Source organism: Morus notabilis, unplaced genomic scaffold (genome assembly GCF_000414095.1).
Source record: "Morus notabilis unplaced genomic scaffold, ASM41409v2 Scaffold843, whole genome shotgun sequence".
NCBI classification, from domain to species: Eukaryota; Viridiplantae; Streptophyta; class Magnoliopsida; order Rosales; family Moraceae; genus Morus; species Morus notabilis.
In genome coordinates this window covers 778,339-795,924 of record NW_010361268.1, presented here as the reverse complement: position 1 = coordinate 795,924, position 17,586 = coordinate 778,339, and the positions used below count along the sequence as shown (strand labels likewise).

Below are 17,586 nucleotides of genomic sequence, written 5' to 3'. Positions count from 1 at the left end.
AAATATTTTCGTTCCCATTAAAACACCATATGCAAACGAATACCCAATAAAAATTCCATGTTACGTAATGTCATTTCTTATTTTTAACGTCATAAAAGTATTTTTTTTAACTCACTTACCACTAATTTCATAATTAGAATTATTTTTAATCCAAATGTCAGTTCAAATTTATAAGACTCATTTAAAAGTTAATTCGAATTATATTTTCTGTTCGAATTAAGATTTTAAATGCACAACGAAACGTCAGTTTAAATCCGTTTAAACCACTATATTAGAATTTTTCTCTTTAAATAAAAAAAAATTCACATCAACACAATTTAAATCAGTGAACTAAACGAGACTAAATAAATACGTAATTAATGACTCGTTTAGTTCATTAATTTAAATTTTTAATTCGAGTCGAGATGTGACTTTATATAAATTTTTTTTACTGTAATAAAAAAATTAAATGTGACTGTTTTTAAAAACATTTTATTATAATAAAATTTAAATTTTAAACTTAAATAGTAAAATAAATAGGGTATGAGATTTTTCAGTTCTCAATTTATAAGAGGAAAAACCGAAAAAAAGACTCACCAAAGACAAATTCGAAAAACCCCACAAAGTCCCTCCCCACAAATATCTGGAACCAAAACAGTCACCCAGACCGCTCGGGAGTTTGGTTGCACATTCGGTTTAAGAGATGACACGTGTCACCCTGATACGAAGACTTAGAGACACGTGTTCCTAAATAAAACCTCCACGTGGAACCTTGATGGCGCGTTGGTCAGATGAGTGAGGGGATGCACCAAGATCCTGTATCTCCTCGCGTAAGATTTCTGTACTCACAGAAATCTCGAAAATATAAAGAGAACATAAATAAATGGTAAAAAAGTTGGGCAGAATTTCTGGGTAAACTTCGTCACCCGGAACCAGAGGTTGCAGAGGCTCTCTCTCCTGGTAAGTTTGTTTACAAGCGTTTGGCTGCCCAGAAACAGAGGGAAATTAAAAGAGAAAATAGTTAGCTTCTGTTTTCGACTCCCTTTTACAATAAAGTATGTGGGATTTGAAGAAACAAAACTTTCTCTTGCTTTAGCGAACAGTACTCTTTACTGTTTAGTTGAGTAACAAAAGTCTCTCTTGAGCTAAAAACACACAGATATCGATTTCTCTGTTTTTATTGATTTATTCGTTCTTTCATTTTCTCAGCAACCAAACGGTGTGTTGACTTTTCCGTTACTTGGGACCTTTTTTCTTTTTTTCCTTCTCTATCTTCGTTTTTGATTTCTATGTTTGCTGTTGGGATATGAAGTTCTCAACGCATGAATGATTGATAAAGAAAATATTAACCTAATCAGAATTGAGAAATTCTAGATTCTGATGGAGTTTATTCATCTAATTCGTCCTCCAATTGTAGAAAGCGAACTAGATTAGCTATTTGCTAGCTTTTCTCACTACCACAGGATCGAAATTCGAAAGGATTTGAATTTTTTAATCCCATGTCAGCTTTTAGTGGAGTGCATAATCTTAGGAGATTTTTAATAATTGGTGCCGATTTATGGATATCAAATTCATTTTATTGGGATTAATCTATTCGTAATTAGCTATTATAGTCGTCTGATTACATGTTAAATGACCTGTGCATTTTTAATTGAGATTATTGATATTGCCCAGAGTGAGAATTTGCAAGTTATTATTAGGGCTTTTCTTCCCCGCGGCTCTGTGAATTTTCATGACATTTGCTGTTATTGTCTTCCTTTCGTGGCCTTATGATGGTCCTTCTGGCCGGATATTAGATTCACTACTCAATTCTTTTACCGTTACGTTTTCGATAGGAAAAATGGCTGAACAGATTGGAAAAACAAAGCCAGTAGTGTCTTTTGAATATGAGCTCTTTGAAGGAGATCCCGATCACCTTAGAACCGTTGTGGCTACACCTACTCCGGATGGTCCGTGGATTGAGCCAGCGTCATTGAAACTTAAGTACAGAATTGGCCGAGGGCCTTTCGGTGATGTTAGGTTAGCGACCCATCACCAGTCATCTCATGATTTTGATGAATATCATGAGCTGGCTCTTAAGGTGTTGCATCCCTTGGAGAAGGACCACATGCAGAAGTTCCTGGACAAGTTTGAAGAGCTATTTTTCAAGTCCAGAGGGTTCCATAACGTTTGTTGGCTGCACGGTATCTCAATTATCGACGGAAAGGTGTGTCTTGAAAATAAACTCGATGCTGTCGTCTAGTCTGTAGTTTTATTTCTTTACTCCTATATTTGGCATATAAATACTTGTCTGTTAATGAGGTGTTGGCTTAGTAATAATCTCTTGGCAGATCTGCATTGCTATGAAAGTTTATGAGGGATCAGTGGGTGATAAAGTGGCCCAACTTAAGGGTGGCAAGCTTCAACTATCTGATGCTTTAAGGTTATCGTTTTAGATCACATTCTTCTTTGTGGTTCACCATGTTGTTGAAAAAGGTATAATCTTAGAATTCGAATGCTTACAGGCACGGGGTACAGTTAGCAAAAGGAATTCTAGAATTGCATTCAATTGAGGTTCTGGTGCTGAATCTGAAACCTTCTAATATTCTTCTGAATGAAAACGACGAAACAGTACTAGGAGATTTTGGGATCCCATATTTACTTCTTGGAATGCCATTACGTAGTCCAGATTTGGTTCTCAGACTTGGAACTCCAAACTACATGGCCCCAGAACAGTGGGAACCAGAAGTGAGAGGTCCTGTATCTTTTGAGACGGATTCATGGGGCTTTGGGTGTTGCTTTGTGGAGATGTTGACTGGTGTTCAACCCTGGTCTGGCAAGTCAATTGAAGAGATATATCATTTAGTTGTGATCAAGAAAGAAAAGCCACATATTCCAAGTGGCTTACCTCCTGCCATTGAAGGTGTTATTAATGGTTGCTTTGAGTATGATCTTCGTAATCGACCCTTGATAGCTGACATACTACATGTATTTGAAAGGTACTAATATTTAAGCCTTTTGTTGATTCTGCATTTATCTCTTAGTTCGTTGCATGCCGACTATTTTCATCTCAACATGCAGCTCGCAGAATGCTGTTCTCAGTGAAGGAGAATGGTTTGGTTCCAGAACCAGTGCACTTTCTGGAAGATCAAGAAGTGGTGGCCACACTGCATGGTATCTATCTAAAGATCATCTTCTAGTTGGTGATATAGTTCGCTCAAGAAAGCCTTTGAATGCCCGCAAACCTCAAACCATGGATGTCCCAGAAGGTACTGTGGTTAGTCTAGAGAGCAACTCTGAGAGAGAGAGTTTTGTTCTGGTGAAGCTTCCTGGAGTTCGGAACCCTGTAAGAGTACTCACCTCGACTATAGAGAGGGTCACATCTGGCTTTGCAATGGGCGATTGGGTGCGCTTGAAGGGGGATTCCGGAAAACACTCTCCCATTGGAATCCTTCATTCTATCCAGCGCGACGGGGGAGTTGTAGCTGGATTTATTGGTTTAGAGACTCTTTGGAGAGGACAATTAACTGATCTCCAAATGGCGAGCACTTACTACATCGGACAGTTCATAAGGCTAAAAGAAAATGTCCGTTCTCCTCGCTTTGAATGGCCTCGCAAGAGCGGTGGAGCGTGGGCCACCGGCAAGATCTCGCAAATCCTTCCAAATGGTTGTCTTGTTGTGAAGTTCCCCGGAAGGTTTGTGCTTGGAGATGAACCTCATTGCTTCTTGGCGGATTCAGCTGAAGTGGAATTGGTGTCCTTTGATACCTGTTCTGGAGTGGTGCACAAGTATCAACATGTTGAAGATTTCCACTGGGCAGTGAGGCCACTTGCAATCGCACTTGGTTTGTTTACAGCCATGAAGTTCAGCTTATTCGTCGGACGAACTGTGAGCACAGGGCTGAAGAAGGGCAGGAGGAATTCGGTTCTGCATAACGATAGTTGTCAGGATGGCCAGTCTGGAAGCACTGCAGCTTGGCTTCCACCACCAGTTGCAAATCTCTTCAAAGATGGTGCTACTGCTAGGTAATCTTTCGCTGCCCTTGCTTTGGGGTTGTCTGCCAAACCTATGGAAAAAGCAACAAAGTTAATTCAGAGTGGAACGTAGGAAGGGCTTCAGCTTATTTGCGTTGACTCGAAGGTCATGTTGTGCTGGCATCAAATAAATAAATTGTTGTATGTAATTAATCCGACTGTTTGTATATGTATATTGAAGCGCACATTTACATGCTGTCAATGTGTATATATGTGTGAAAATTTGAAACCGATTCTCACTTTTCACTGTATCAGCATTTTCCATGATCCTTTGTGTAAAGGGCAAAAAACATCGAAGACATTCGGTCATCTCACTCTTAACATGTTGACCTTTTAATATGAAAGTCTAATACATCTTAAGCCGTTGATCTTTTAAGATGAAAGTTTAAGAGACGTTTGGTTCATAAATTAGAATCATGTAATTAAAATTATTTTTGATTTACGTGTATTTTTTGTGAGAGAAAATACTGTAGTGAACCATGAACCATGATTCAAATCATGGTTTGAATCCTTCAACCAAACATCCCTTTAAGGTTTTGTTCGTTCGAGTTAAGAATTTGAATTAAAAAGTGAATTTATGTGGGTCATTATAATAGAAAAAATTGAATTTAAATTTTCATGAGAGTAAAACCGTAATAAAAATAAATTTGAGTTGTCATTTAAACTAAGGAAACTAAGGAGGCATTATAAGAGGCAATTTCTTTTGGTTCAAACATCGAAGGATAGTCAATGCTTGTTGTAGTCGTGGCATAATTTTGACTTGGATTTTTGGTATAACATCACTGTGGATGGTTATGTGAGGTTATTATGTTCGTGTAATGGTGATTGTTTGTGCGCGTGTTGTCGTTTGTGATGAATCTTGTGCGAATTTGGGATCGAGTGCCATCAAGCTTTACAAATTATAGAGCATCATAAAGTTGGCAATCATAAAACAACTTATCCCAGATCGATATTTTCGATTTGTTTTTGGGTAATATGTTGTTGTTCTGTGATATTATCATCGTCTGAGTAATGATGTCGAACTTTGTATGGGTGTTTGTAGATTAAATTATACTGATTATGAGTTAATTCTCAATCAATCTATTGCTGCAGATTAATTAAATCTTAATCCATCACCAATTCATGAGATCCTAATCCAATCCAATCCGAAAATAATGGATTCCGCATATTGGATTATGCGGATTTACATACATTATGAACCTCGACTCTTATAACCCCTATCTTTTTAATATTCTCATGAAATTAATAATAAAATTAAACACAAACATAACATAACATAAAATTAAAATAGTTTCATAAAATCTAATTTATTACAACACAAAATCTAATATAAAGTTCAAAGTTTTGACACAAAATATAACATATAGAAAAATATAATTGAAATGTGGTTTGGATTTGCGGATTATGTAGATTGAGAAATACTAAATTTGCAATTTAATCTTAGGGAAAAATCTCCATTAGTTACCAATTCAAAACTCTTTTAATCCAATCAAATCTAACGGAATTGGATTGAATTATGCAGATTGAATGAATTCGCAGATTTAATGAGCACCCCTTCTTTGCTATGCACATTTTTATAATTTATTAGCATGAGGGATGTACCTCAGGCACAACCTTTTTTTATTTATTTTTTAACATTCATTTTTGGCATTAAGAAAAATAGAGAGTAAATTAATATGAACTCCACTAATTGATCTTGATATACCAATATATCGATATTAATGTTACACTGTTAAATTATGAGTTTAGATTTATTAATAAATATTAAAGTTCAATTAGTATTAGCGTAGTTTTACCCATCAATAAAAACAGTTAACAAATGTACTTTTAATATGTTAACTTTCTATACTAGTCATGTATTAATACATTAGAATAACAAGTCAAATAATAGCATTAAAATTTAAAAAGTTATACAAACAAGGCTTAAAAAATAAAATAGAATGAAAAAAATAAAATAAACAAACAAGATTAAAGTATGAGGTGTGAGAGAAAAGAAAAATCATGCAAGCAATTAAATAGTAACATGTCTAAACTCATAATCCTAATTCTCTCTTATTTTGAGGAAAAAAAAAACTTTGGAGACATTTGAAAAAAAATTAATTTAGCGTCATATTAGTTTAAAAAATTTATATTTAGGGTCATATTTGTGTGAACAATATTTTAAAAGATTGCCAAAAAAAGATGTTAAATAGCAACATATCTAAGGAGAAAGAGAAAAGAAATTAATGATATAATTAAGAACACATTTACTAAAAAAATGCCAAAAAAAAAAAACTCAAGTGCAAAACAAAAACAAGAGGCATCCCCACTTATATAATAATTATAGATTATAGATCGATTGGAGAAACACCATAGTCACTTGAAATCAAATACCATATAGTCACTTGAAATCAAATACCATATAGTCACTTGAATTCTTTCTCACTTTCTATCTTTTCCAATTGTCATGTCTCACTTTTCAAGAAAATTTAAACATTGAGTGCCTTTATTTGAAAGGGTCTGCATGGTTCAAACTGTGATTCTTGGTTCTGTTATAATTTTTTTCTCTCACAAAAAATTTGAATTTTAAAAATTAGAATAATGAATTATGATTGAACTCATGAACCAAACACACCCCTAATTTTGTTGCTCACTAAATTAAAACCTAATTAAAGATCGTTCCTATTTCCTTTTACTATACTTTGTCACAATTTATAATTGCCAACCAACTGCGTCACTTTTTTTTTTTTCAAGGAAGCATTTGATAAAATTATATATTTTTTTATTGTCTTTTTTAGTTTTTGAAATTTAAAATTTGGTATCAAATGAGAATTTTTTTTCCTAAAAATTGTATGAAGATTGGATTAGTTATATTGACTAATGTATGTATTAATTTTTAATATATAGATTTTGTAATCAGTTTTGTTTTTTGACATTACTTGTGGGAAGATCAATACTTTCAAGTACGTTGATGATATCTAAACGTTTACCATCCAAAACTTGAAAACCCAACAAAATTTGCATTCCACAACATAAGAATAATAACAACAGCGTCGTATTATTAATTCAAGCCACACAACTTCTCTTAAAAATAAAAATAAAAAAGAAGAAGAAAGAGACAAAAATCAATTTCAAATTTAAGACGTCTTGTTTTTATACATAACGGAAATATATGATTCTAGCAAATATATTATCGGTGGTGGTAGGAAACTTATAACAGCCTTTAACAGTTTGTAATACAACTAATCCTATTTTAATATGCAGTTCTGTATCTTAATTTTGACAGCTGAAAAGACAAAATAAAAAATGCAAGGGGATTTTTGTCAAAATTTTTTATTCCACAAAAAAAAAAAAAAAAAGAAAGTAACAAAGTTGATAATTATAAAGAACATAAAGGTGTAATAAAAAGAAAAATAATGGTATTTAGTTAGGTTTTTTTTTTTTTTTTTTTTTTTTTTTTGAGATGTGGGAGGCGTGTGATAATTAAAGAAAATAATGAGTGAGAATGAAAGTAATATTTCTGTTAGTGAAGAAATTAGAGTATGCTCACGACTCAAGTTGAAAACTTGATTTATTTACGTGAGAGAAGACGTTTTAAAAAATTAAATTTAAATTTTTATAAGAAAAAAAATTAAAATAATAAAATTTGAGTTGTTACAGTGGTCGGAATATAAATATCAGTAATCAAGAGTAAAGCTCTTCAGAGCCTTCAAAATCATTTCCAGAAAATTCTTTCTGTTTGTCTATTTCAAATGAACCTAGCATTTAATGGCTTAGATATTTGTCGATTCCTATTGTTAATGTCGTTCTCCCCATTTGCAAAATTTGTCTTCGCATGCTTGAGTGTCGTTTAATTCTATACTTCCGTGTTTCTAGTTAATTCCCCAGTGTTATTTTACGGATATACGGCCGTTTTTACCGGATTTGTGTGTGGATGGATGTTGTCGTTTAAAAGAAAAAAAAAATTCTGTCCTTCGTTTTCATGAACATGGTGTTTTCTTTTCGTGACGTTACTGTCGTTTTTAATGGTATAGAACCCTTCTCTTTATTTATGTCATTATCGTTTTCACGGCCTTTTCGGGCTCTCTCTCTCTCTCTCTCTCTTTTTTTTTTTTTTTTCCTTTCATAAAGCTATTGTTGTAGATCTCTCTTCTCTTTAACATCGTTATGATATCTTTGTTAATTGGTAAGATGTAGTTTGATAAGTTTTTTGTCGTTATTAGTATTCATGAGTTGTCGTTTATTTCACCCCCAAATTTAATTCGCAATTACATAAATGAAAGACGCTCCAAGCCATAAAATTACAAATGAATTTTATTTACGCCTTTTGAAATGACCAAACTGGCCGGATAATATCTTTATTATTCTCGCCTAAGCTTTGATAATCCAACCGGGAAGTTTGAATGTTTCCTTTTACAGCGCAGTTTCTCGGCTTCAAATATTTAAAACAAAGCCATAAAATTTATTAGCTGATTTAGGGAGGAACACAATGATGAATGCAATGTAATCTCTCTCAACTTTCTCCGTTTCTTTCCTTTTGCTTTTTTGATTTGTATTTCTGTTTATCTACGAAACAAAAATAGAGAAAAACTGGAACTTTCTTTTCTTTTCTTGCTGGGAAATCAAGCGACAAAGGTCTAGACGTTTTTCTTTTGTTGTTTAGCGTTTTTTTTCCCTTTGATAACGAAAGAGAAAGTGGAACGTGATTTGATCAATTGTGGTGCGTTTGGTTGACAAGAAAGTAAAGGAAAGGAGGTGCTACTAATTTCCCAAGTTTTCTTTCTTGTTTTCCCTCACTTTCTCACCGTGGAAAATTTAATTCTCCAGGAAGGAATTCGAAGAGGATGAGCGTGAAGAAAGAAAAGAAGACGAAGGAGGGATGTTGAACACAGAAGAGGGTGGCGATGAGAGTGATTGTTGTTTGGCAGAGACATTCCCCTGCATGAGATTGCACAAGCGAGGTTCAGCCAAACGAGGTAAAACCCAGAAATGTTTTCGCTTTTTTTTTTTGGAGTATTTATTTCGAAAATAAGATCGACCATGTTAAGGAAACAAGATTTGTGTAAAATATAGAGAACTGAATTATAACTTCTCTTCCTTGATTTTGATTTCTTTTTTATTAAAGAAAATAAGAAGATTGTGTATGCTTTTTCGGGTGAAGTTTTGAAAACGTTTAACTTTCAATGTGTAACTGGTTAGTTGGGTTGTAGACGCAAATTAGTCATGTTTAAGAGACTGTTGAGAGACCATTTTCTGAGTTCAGTCTTTGTGTATACAATTGATTTTTTTTTTTTTTTTTCATTTGTTACTGAATTGAGGTTGTTTGCTTACTTGTAAGATTGTTGGGGGGAGGAAATATTTCTGTCAAATGGACCAATTGGACCAATTGATCAAATTCACATCAAAGCCCTTTTAAAGATTGTATTTTTCTTGATTATTTTTGCATAAATCTTTGTGTATATTATTATCTGCTAACAGTTATTGTGACTACCAAGTGAAGGGTTCTCCTGGGAGAAGTATGACCAATGGAGGCAAAAGCAAAGGCACAGAGCTGCAAGGCTAGGAAAGCAGCTCAAGGCAAGGTGGGAACTCGAGGAGCTAATCGAAGAACAACTGAAGAGCTTTTATGTCCACTACCACAGCGCCATGGTCCCAACCCAACTCAAGGACATCCCGCAACTCCTCATGCCCAAATGGGCTCTTCCATATGAGCTGGCTGCCATGTCTTGGCTCGGAGATTGGCGGCCCTCTGCCATTTTAGAACTCGTGCTTGGCCTAGTTCGCTCCTCAGCATCATCAGAATTGTCATCATCGTTGTTGTCCTCCTCCTATGCTGATTCTCCCGGTGCTGAGCAGCTCTTGTTGCAGCTCATTCACGAGATTCGTATTGAAGAGAAGGTACTTGATGGGGAGATGGCAGAGATTCAAGCCACATGCATTCTTCACCTTCCATTTGGCCCCATGAACATTAAATCGAGCGAATATGCCTTGGCATGTGTACAGTCTGTGTTCAAGACAATTGAACGGGTGATCACAAAAGCACAACATCTCAGGTCTAAATCGCTTTCTTCTGGCTATACAACAACTGCACTTACTGCAAAGAAAGCCACTTTATATAAGAATGACTGAAACCAGTTATTTGACATAATCTTATAGGTTCAAGGCATTGGAGTTGGTATTAAAGAAGGTGTTTAGCCCCATCGATGCAGCAGAGTTCTTAGTAGCGTTCGAGGAAATTCAAGATTCAATTCACCAATTCGCGGTGGACCAGACAGTACAAAAGGGTCCAGCCATGGTACCTCTCAGGACCTTGGGGTCAAGTTGACAGAGCAAAGGCATTCTGGGATTTCACCATGGAATCGGAATGTTTTCGAGAGAAGATGAGAGAACCATCTTTTCCAATGTCAACCTTTTCACTCGGTCTCTTTTGTTCGTTGCATCATGTAACTCACTTATATATTGTCTGGTGGAGCAACATTGTGTTGTCCAATTGTTCTGTCAAAGGAATTTGTAACAGATTTTACTTGAAAGAAATCTGTTGGCATGTAGCTGAGTTTGGAGATGTGAAAAGGCCAGATTTTGCACTTTGTGAAATCTGTCAAGGAATTTCTTTATCTATTCAAAGGTGAAATCTGCCAGATTTTGCATTTTGATTTTATTCAAAGGTGCCAACTTGCCAAGTTGATGTTTCTTCAATAACTCAGATCCTAACGTTTAATTTGAACTCTTCTGTTTCCTTATCAAAAATCTTTGTAAAAATTTTGTAATTGTTTTGAATTGTTTGATATTACGATGAAGAGAATGAAAACTTGAGAAAAGATTTTCTTGTTATCAACTGAATACAAAGGAGGCTTATATACATCTCCTGAATAACCGGGAAAGAAGAAAACCAAGAAAACAAATAAAACTAGCAAAACTAATTCTGTTAATCCTAACCAACTACACAGTTACTATATGCCAACTCAGCAATGCTAATTACAAAAATTAAACTTAAGTTAACAAACTTAATACTCCCCCTCAAGATGGAATATGAATATCCTTGATAGCCATCTTGCACAAAAAAGAACGAAGTAACGCAGGGGGCAAAGCTTTGGTAAAAGGATCGGCAAGCTGATTCTGAGACCAAACTGGCATGAGTTTGACCTGCCCTTTAATAACCATATCACGAACAAAATGGCAATCGACTTCGATATGTTTAGTCCTCTCATGAAAAATTGGATTAGAAGCAATATGAATTGCGGCCTGATTATCACAGAAAAGAACCGGAGGAGAAGGCAAGCCCCGGTGAAAATCAGACAAAAGTTGTCGTAACCAAACCAACTCACTCATTGTGACTGCCAGAGCTCTGTACTCAGCCTCCGCAGAAGAGCGAGAAACTGTCGTTTGTTTCTTGGATTTCCAAGAAACCAAAGAATCTCCCACAAACACACAAAAACCAGTCACTGATTTCCTAGAATCTGGACAAGAACTCCAATCCGCATAAGAAAACGCTTTCAACTGAAAAGATGAATTGACAGAATAGAAAAGACCTTGTCCTGGGCTGGCTTTAATGTAACAAAGTAAGTGATGAACAGCCTGTAAATGTGTCTCCCTTGGCTTGGATAGGAACTGACTTAATTTGTGAACAACAAACACAATATCAGGATGAGTAATGGTGAGGTATAACAAACGACCTATCATCCTTTTGTATTGTGAAGCATCCGGCAAGAGAGAGCCTTCGTCAGCACAAAGCCGAATCTTGGCATCCATCGGTTCAGCAGCAGGTTTACAAGCCAGATAACTCGAATCTTCAAGTAACTGTAAGGCATAATGTCTTTGAGAAAGAACCAAACCTGCAGAAGAGCGTGCTATCTCGAGACCAAGAAAAAATTTCAAATGGCCTAAATCCTTGAGCTTTAACTGATCATGAAGAAATCGCTTTAAACCATCAATGATTGTCAAATTTGGTCCAGTGATGATAATATCATCAACATAAACCAACAAGGCAAGAAACGAATCACCATCACCCATAGTAAACAAAGAATAATCGGACTTGGACTGAATAAAACCAAACTTGACTAAAGCACAAGCAAGCTTGGAATTCCATTGTCGCAAAGCTTGTTTAAGACCATATATGGACTTGTTAAGCTTACAAACCAATCGGTCACCATTGGACTTATGCTCCCCCGGACGATTATACCCAAGAGGAAGATCCATGTAAACCTCCTTAAACAAATCACCATTGAGAAAGGCATTATTGACATCCATTTGAAATAGATGCCACTTTTGGACTGCAGCCAAGGCCAACAAGACTTTGATAGTGACTAACTTAGCCACAGGAGAAAAAGTCTCAAAAAAATCAACACCCTCTTGTTGTGTAAAACCCTTGGCCACTAGACGTGCCTTAAAACGATCAATTGAACCATCAACCTTGTGTTTAATCTTGTACACCCATTTACAGCCAATCGAATGCTTCCCTTTAGGTAAAACAACCACCTGCCAAGTGTCATTTGTCTCCATAGCTAGTAATTCTTCTTTCATGGCATCCCTCCATTCAGCATGCTTAACAGCTTGATGATAAAACTGAGGTTCCAGAGTAGAAGAGACATTCATAACAAACTTTCTATGGTAAGAGGAAAGCTTGCTATAACCAAGCACCTTGGACAGGGGATAGAGAACCGTGGATAAGGAATCCAGTAAATGGTTACAATGGAAGTCCTGTAAATAAGAAGGAGTCCGAACAGATCTAGTGGATCTTCTTAGAAAGGAATCATCCATCTCAGGGACAGGCAGCAACTGAGGAACTTCAGAAGCAGGGACCTCCAGATAATTGGTAACAGAAGAGTTTGGCAAAACCAAGTCTGGAAATGGATCAATGAACACATCATTGGACCCTGTAGAGTGAAAGGGAAAAATCTCCTCATGAAACACAACATCCCTTGAGATAAAAATCTCCCTGGATTGTAGATCCAGTAATCTATATCCTCTGACACCAGGCGGGTAACCAATGAACATGCATGCTCGTGCTCGAGGCTGGAATTTTGTTCGATGAGCTACTAGAGTAGATGCAAAAACCAAACATCCAAAAACTCGAAGGAAAGAATAATCAACCCCATCATCATACAACAATTCATAAGGAGACTTATTAAGTAACAAGGGGGAAGGAGTTCGGTTGATCAAAAAAGTGGCAGTGAGGATGCACTCACCCCAAAACTGGATTGGAACCCATGACTGAAAAAATAGAGCCCGAGCAACATTCAACAAATGTTGATGTTTCCTTTCAACAACGGAATTCTGTTGAGGTGTGTCCACACAAGAAAATTGATGAAAAACCCCTAGTTTGTCAAACAACTCAGTAAATGCTAACTCCCGTGCATTGACTGTCCTAAACTTTTTGATTTTAGCATTAAACTGAGTTTGTACCATGTTACAAAACTAAGGAACTATGGAAAGAACATCAGATTTTTGTCTAAGTAAATAGACCTATGTAAACCAAGTACAATCATCAACCAAGGTTAAAAAACATTTATAGCCGGCATGAGAGGGAATATGATAAGCACCCCATATATCACAATGCACTAAATCAAAAGCAGAGGTTGACAAATGATTATGAGAATCAAAAGACAAACGGCGTTGTTTAGCTAGAGGACAAACATAACAAGGACCGTAATTATTAAGCTTGGAAATATCTACATTCAACAGCTTTTGCAAACATATGAGCCTTTTAAAAGATAAATGGCCAAGCCTATCATGCCATGTCTTGGCAGTGACATTATTAACAAACGAAAGAGAACCTGAATTAGAATCTGTGGACAACCGGCCACACTTATTTGCATCCAGCAAGTTTGCATCCAGCAAGTATAGGCCATCTAGTACATCACCCCTGCCAATCGTCTTCGTGCTGTTGATATCCTGAATCATAAAAGAATCAACCATAAACTTCAAAGTAACCTTTGAATCATTGGTCAGGGCACTCACTGAAATCAAATTGAACCTAAACTGTGGCACAAAAAGCACATCTTTAAGAATAATCCTTGAATTTATCTTCACATCACCACACATAGAAACATGTATACTAGTGTGATTGGGCAACATGACACTAGATTTCTGTATAGGCTTCAAAAAAGTGAAAAATTCAGCCTTTGAGCATATATGCCGTGAAGCTCCAGAATCAACAATCCAATACTTGGAAAAAGATAAAACAGCACTCAAAGCTACTGTTGAATAGGTACCTGTAACGCAAGTGACATTTGACACCTCAGGTTGATCATTAGCCATCTTAGAAGACTGGGCCAATTGGCTGGACAGCAGGGCCAGCAACTGATGGCACTGGGCTGAACTCAGCTGTTGCACTGGGTTGCTGGAATTCTGTGTCTCCATATTGACTTCATTGCCTGAAACCTGATGCACAAAACCGTGTTGCTGCTCACCATACCATTGCCTTGGCTTGAATCCTGGAGGATAACCATGTAGCTTGTAGCACTTGTCAATAGTATGACCACGAAAATTGCAATGAGTACATAGCAGTCTTTCCTTCTTGTAAAAACGTGAGCCTCCATTATTTTGAACATTAGATTTCTCAGACTTGTGTTCATCTGACTTTGCAGCAAAAGCCATGGTACTAGCTGTATCCGGACTAGTAATACTCCCAATAGATCGTTGGCGTTCTTCTTGAACAGCAAGTGCAAAAACTTTATTAATTGGAGGCATAGGATCCATGAGCAACAATTGACCTCTAATCTGGGAATAGGATTCATTCAATCCCATGAGAAAAGACATTATGTGCTCCATCTGGTAATGTGCAACAAGGTCACGTACTCCACCACACGTACACTTTCCACAAGAGCAAGAGGGTCAAAAATTGCTCAATTCATCCCAAAGTGTCTTCAATTTCGTAAAATACACACTGACCGTATTTTGATCCTGCGCCAAATTTACCAACTCGTGACGTAACTGGAAGATTCTTGGACCATTACTCTGCTGAAACCTATCTTTCAGATCCAACCAAATCTCAAGTGCAGACTCAGAAAAAATGACACTTGCCGAAATCTCCTTGGAAACTGAATTCAAAATCCACGAAATTACTATGTTATTGTTCCTAATCCAGGAATTTAGCAGATTTGGATCATCACCTCTTGGTCTCCTAATGGAACCATCAATAAACCCTAATTTGTTCTTAACGGAAAGACCAATCAGCATAGCCTGACTCCATGAGGCATAATTGTCTCCTGTAAGAGGTTGAGAAACAAGAGTCAAACCTAGACCATCCGAATGATGCAAGAAGTACGGACTCGAAGGATCATCAATGGCGGACCTGCCATTTTCTACTCTGGAATTCGCCATCAACAAGAAGCAGAGGAATAACGGATCCAAGAAATCAACAAAAATCGATCGGAGAAGACAACGACCAGAAGAATGAAGAATTGAACAGATCAAGAAAAAATTTGATCAGAAAAAGCGGAGCGTTCTTCGCTCTGATACCATATTACGATGAAGAGAATGAAAACTTGAGAAAAGATTAATCTCATTTCTTGTTATCAACTGAATACAAAGGAGGCTTATATACATCTCCTGAATAACTGGGAAAGAAGAAAATCAAGAAAACAAATAAAACTAGCAAAACTAATCCTGTTAATCCTAACCAACTACACAGTTACTATATGCCAACTCAGCAATGCTAATTACAAAAATTAAACTTAAGTTAACAAACTTAATATTTGATCAATTTTTTTCCCAATTTGTATGTATGCAGAACAAACTGCAAATATAAAATTTGGATCAATACATTAAAGTCTCGTTCATTTCACCGTTTCTAATTTTGCTACAGTTAAAAGCTCTTATAAACAGTCACATTTAACTTTTTTACTACAATTAAAAGCTCTCATATAAAATCACATCTCAACTCAAATTAAAAACTCAAATAAGCGAATTGAACGAGGCCTAAAAATTAATTTATTCCCATTCTTTGTTTGCTGAAACTATATTCAATGTATATCATGTTATATGTGAAGGAGACGGAAAAATTACCTAATTCACTATTTTTTTTTCTCTTAAAAAGAAGAAAGAGCTTTGTCACTCGTCAGCATACATTTTGTTTCAATTTTTTTTTTTTCAGAAGTACATTTTGTAACAATTTAGAGATTATACGATTATGGTTCTTTTCCTACTAAATAGGCACTTGATATATATATATATATATATATACACAATTAAATCGGCTCTTGATATGGTAACGTAGATTTTTTTTTTTTTTTTTGAGAAATATTGTATGTAACGTTTACTAGCGCCCTTCAAAATGGTCAAAAAGAAAATATTAATTAAGATGAATTATAGGATGATCCATCATCATAAAAAAAGAATTATAGGATAATCCCCAATTTATTAATTTCCTGAATTATCCTTTTCTCCTCTAGTTCCAAGTTCCGACAAGGGTTTCTCGTGGAAGCTGACGTGGCACGTTGACCTCTCGAAAGGGACATCTACGCGATCGTAAGCGCGTGACGTTCCCTGTGCTTCCTCCTTCCCCACCACCGTATATATTGCGAACCTCCATTGCTTTTCCATACTCGGACAAAAAAATTAAATTAAAAAAAAAAAGTGAGTAAAAACCTAACCCCAAAGAAAACCCAAACCCTGACCTGAACGGGCAAATCTTGCCTTGCACAATCGTCGCCAAAACCCTAAAGCCTAATTCTCTGCTTCGCGGTGGTTCATCGGTGGTTGAATCGGCGGTGGTCGGAGATTTGCGATTGGAAGAGAGAGAAAGAGGAGAGAGATTTGATTTTGAAACGATGTCTGCAGCGGTGTGCGGAAGCAAGAGATCCTTCTTCGAAGATCTTCCTCCATCGCCGCCTCTCTCGAAGAGGCTTCGGTGCTCTTCTTCGACCTCTCCCATTCGCTTCTCCGCACCTTCTCTCCTGGATCAGCTTCGCGCCGTTTTCCCTTACATCGAAATCCAGGTGCTCAATCCCTCTTTCTTTCTCTTTGCGTATGTTTTGATTCACTTTATATCTATAAAGTGAATTTGAAATATGTGTTTTTCTTGTTCTATTAGGATTAGTTATGATTTTATTCAATTTCGAGTTTGGTTCTTTTTTGTTTTATTTACGCAATTTTTTTCCTCTATAGGCTCAAATTTATGTATACAAGGAATTTAAAATTATGTGTTTTAATATTAGGATTCGCTAGGGTTTTATTTGAGTTCCATTATAATTCAGTTTGGTTCATATCCGTATTTTGCAACTATAAATAGACCACTTCAGACCTTGATGGTTGCTATTGAATAACAAGATTTACTCGCTGGGTCTTCTCTCCCGTTCTTTATTTTGTCTTGGTCAGAGTGTTCTTGAATTGGTGCTGTTTGGCTGCTAAGAAAGTTGGTGAAAGAAGCTAATTGATTATCTTTTGAAATTTAATTTGAGAAAGATTGTCAATTTGATGATTAGGTTTTGGAGTCCATATTTTTGACAGCATGCTTTGTTAACGGTGTTTTATTGGTTTGGCCAAACAACCTTTTGTGATATGCTATGGTTTCGTTTCTTCTTCTTCTTATCCTTTCTTTTTTTTTTTTTTTTTTTTTTTTGGTTTTATTTAATTTTTTTCTCCCCCCGGGTGTTCTTAAATTTATTTTTTTTT

General features: G+C 36.0%; 3 protein-coding genes across 3 annotated transcripts in view; all 3 read left to right on the top strand.

Moving 5' to 3' along the window:
* The first annotated feature begins 848 nt into the window (after positions 1-848).
* LOC21408439 (E3 ubiquitin-protein ligase KEG) lies at positions 849-4,224 on the top strand. The gene is made up of 5 exons (XM_024166091.1): positions 849-939; positions 1,815-2,185; positions 2,310-2,401; positions 2,484-2,957; positions 3,040-4,224. The coding sequence occupies exons 2-5, from the start codon at positions 1,820-1,822 to the stop codon at positions 3,986-3,988; spliced, it is 1,881 nt and encodes a 626-aa protein (XP_024021859.1). The 5' UTR covers positions 849-939; positions 1,815-1,819; the 3' UTR covers positions 3,989-4,224.
* Positions 4,225-8,395: 4,171 nt separating this feature from the next.
* LOC112091762 lies at positions 8,396-10,527 on the top strand. Its single transcript, XM_024166157.1, has 4 exons — positions 8,396-8,475; positions 8,800-8,948; positions 9,473-10,025; positions 10,129-10,527. The coding sequence occupies exons 1-4, from the start codon at positions 8,462-8,464 to the stop codon at positions 10,295-10,297; spliced, it is 885 nt and encodes a 294-aa protein (XP_024021925.1). The 5' UTR covers positions 8,396-8,461; the 3' UTR covers positions 10,298-10,527.
* Positions 10,528-16,528: 6,001 nt separating this feature from the next.
* LOC21408438 overlaps positions 16,529-17,586 on the top strand; it is a 3,001-nt gene continuing 1,943 nt past the window's right edge. The window contains exon 1 of the mRNA XM_010098905.2: positions 16,529-16,910. Coding sequence (XP_010097207.1) covers positions 16,743-16,910 — 168 coding nt within the window. The 5' untranslated portion in view covers positions 16,529-16,742. The remainder of the gene's footprint in view (positions 16,911-17,586) is intronic.

Bases quoted from the DNA above. Each gene is read 5' to 3' on its own strand.
- LOC21408439 (XM_024166091.1), top strand. From the start codon at position 1,820: ATGGCTGAACAGATTGGAAAAACAAAGCCAGTAGTGTCTTTTGAATAT. The intron at 2,402-2,483 runs GTTATCGTTTTA...GAATGCTTACAG, and splicing joins CAACTATCTGATGCTTTAAG to GCACGGGGTACAGTTAGCAA. The intron at 2,958-3,039 runs GTACTAATATTT...CTCAACATGCAG, and splicing joins ATACTACATGTATTTGAAAG to CTCGCAGAATGCTGTTCTCA.
- LOC112091762 (XM_024166157.1), top strand. The intron at 8,949-9,472 runs GTAAAACCCAGA...TACCAAGTGAAG, and splicing joins GCGAGGTTCAGCCAAACGAG to GGTTCTCCTGGGAGAAGTAT. The intron at 10,026-10,128 runs GTCTAAATCGCT...ATAATCTTATAG, and splicing joins ACAAAAGCACAACATCTCAG to GTTCAAGGCATTGGAGTTGG.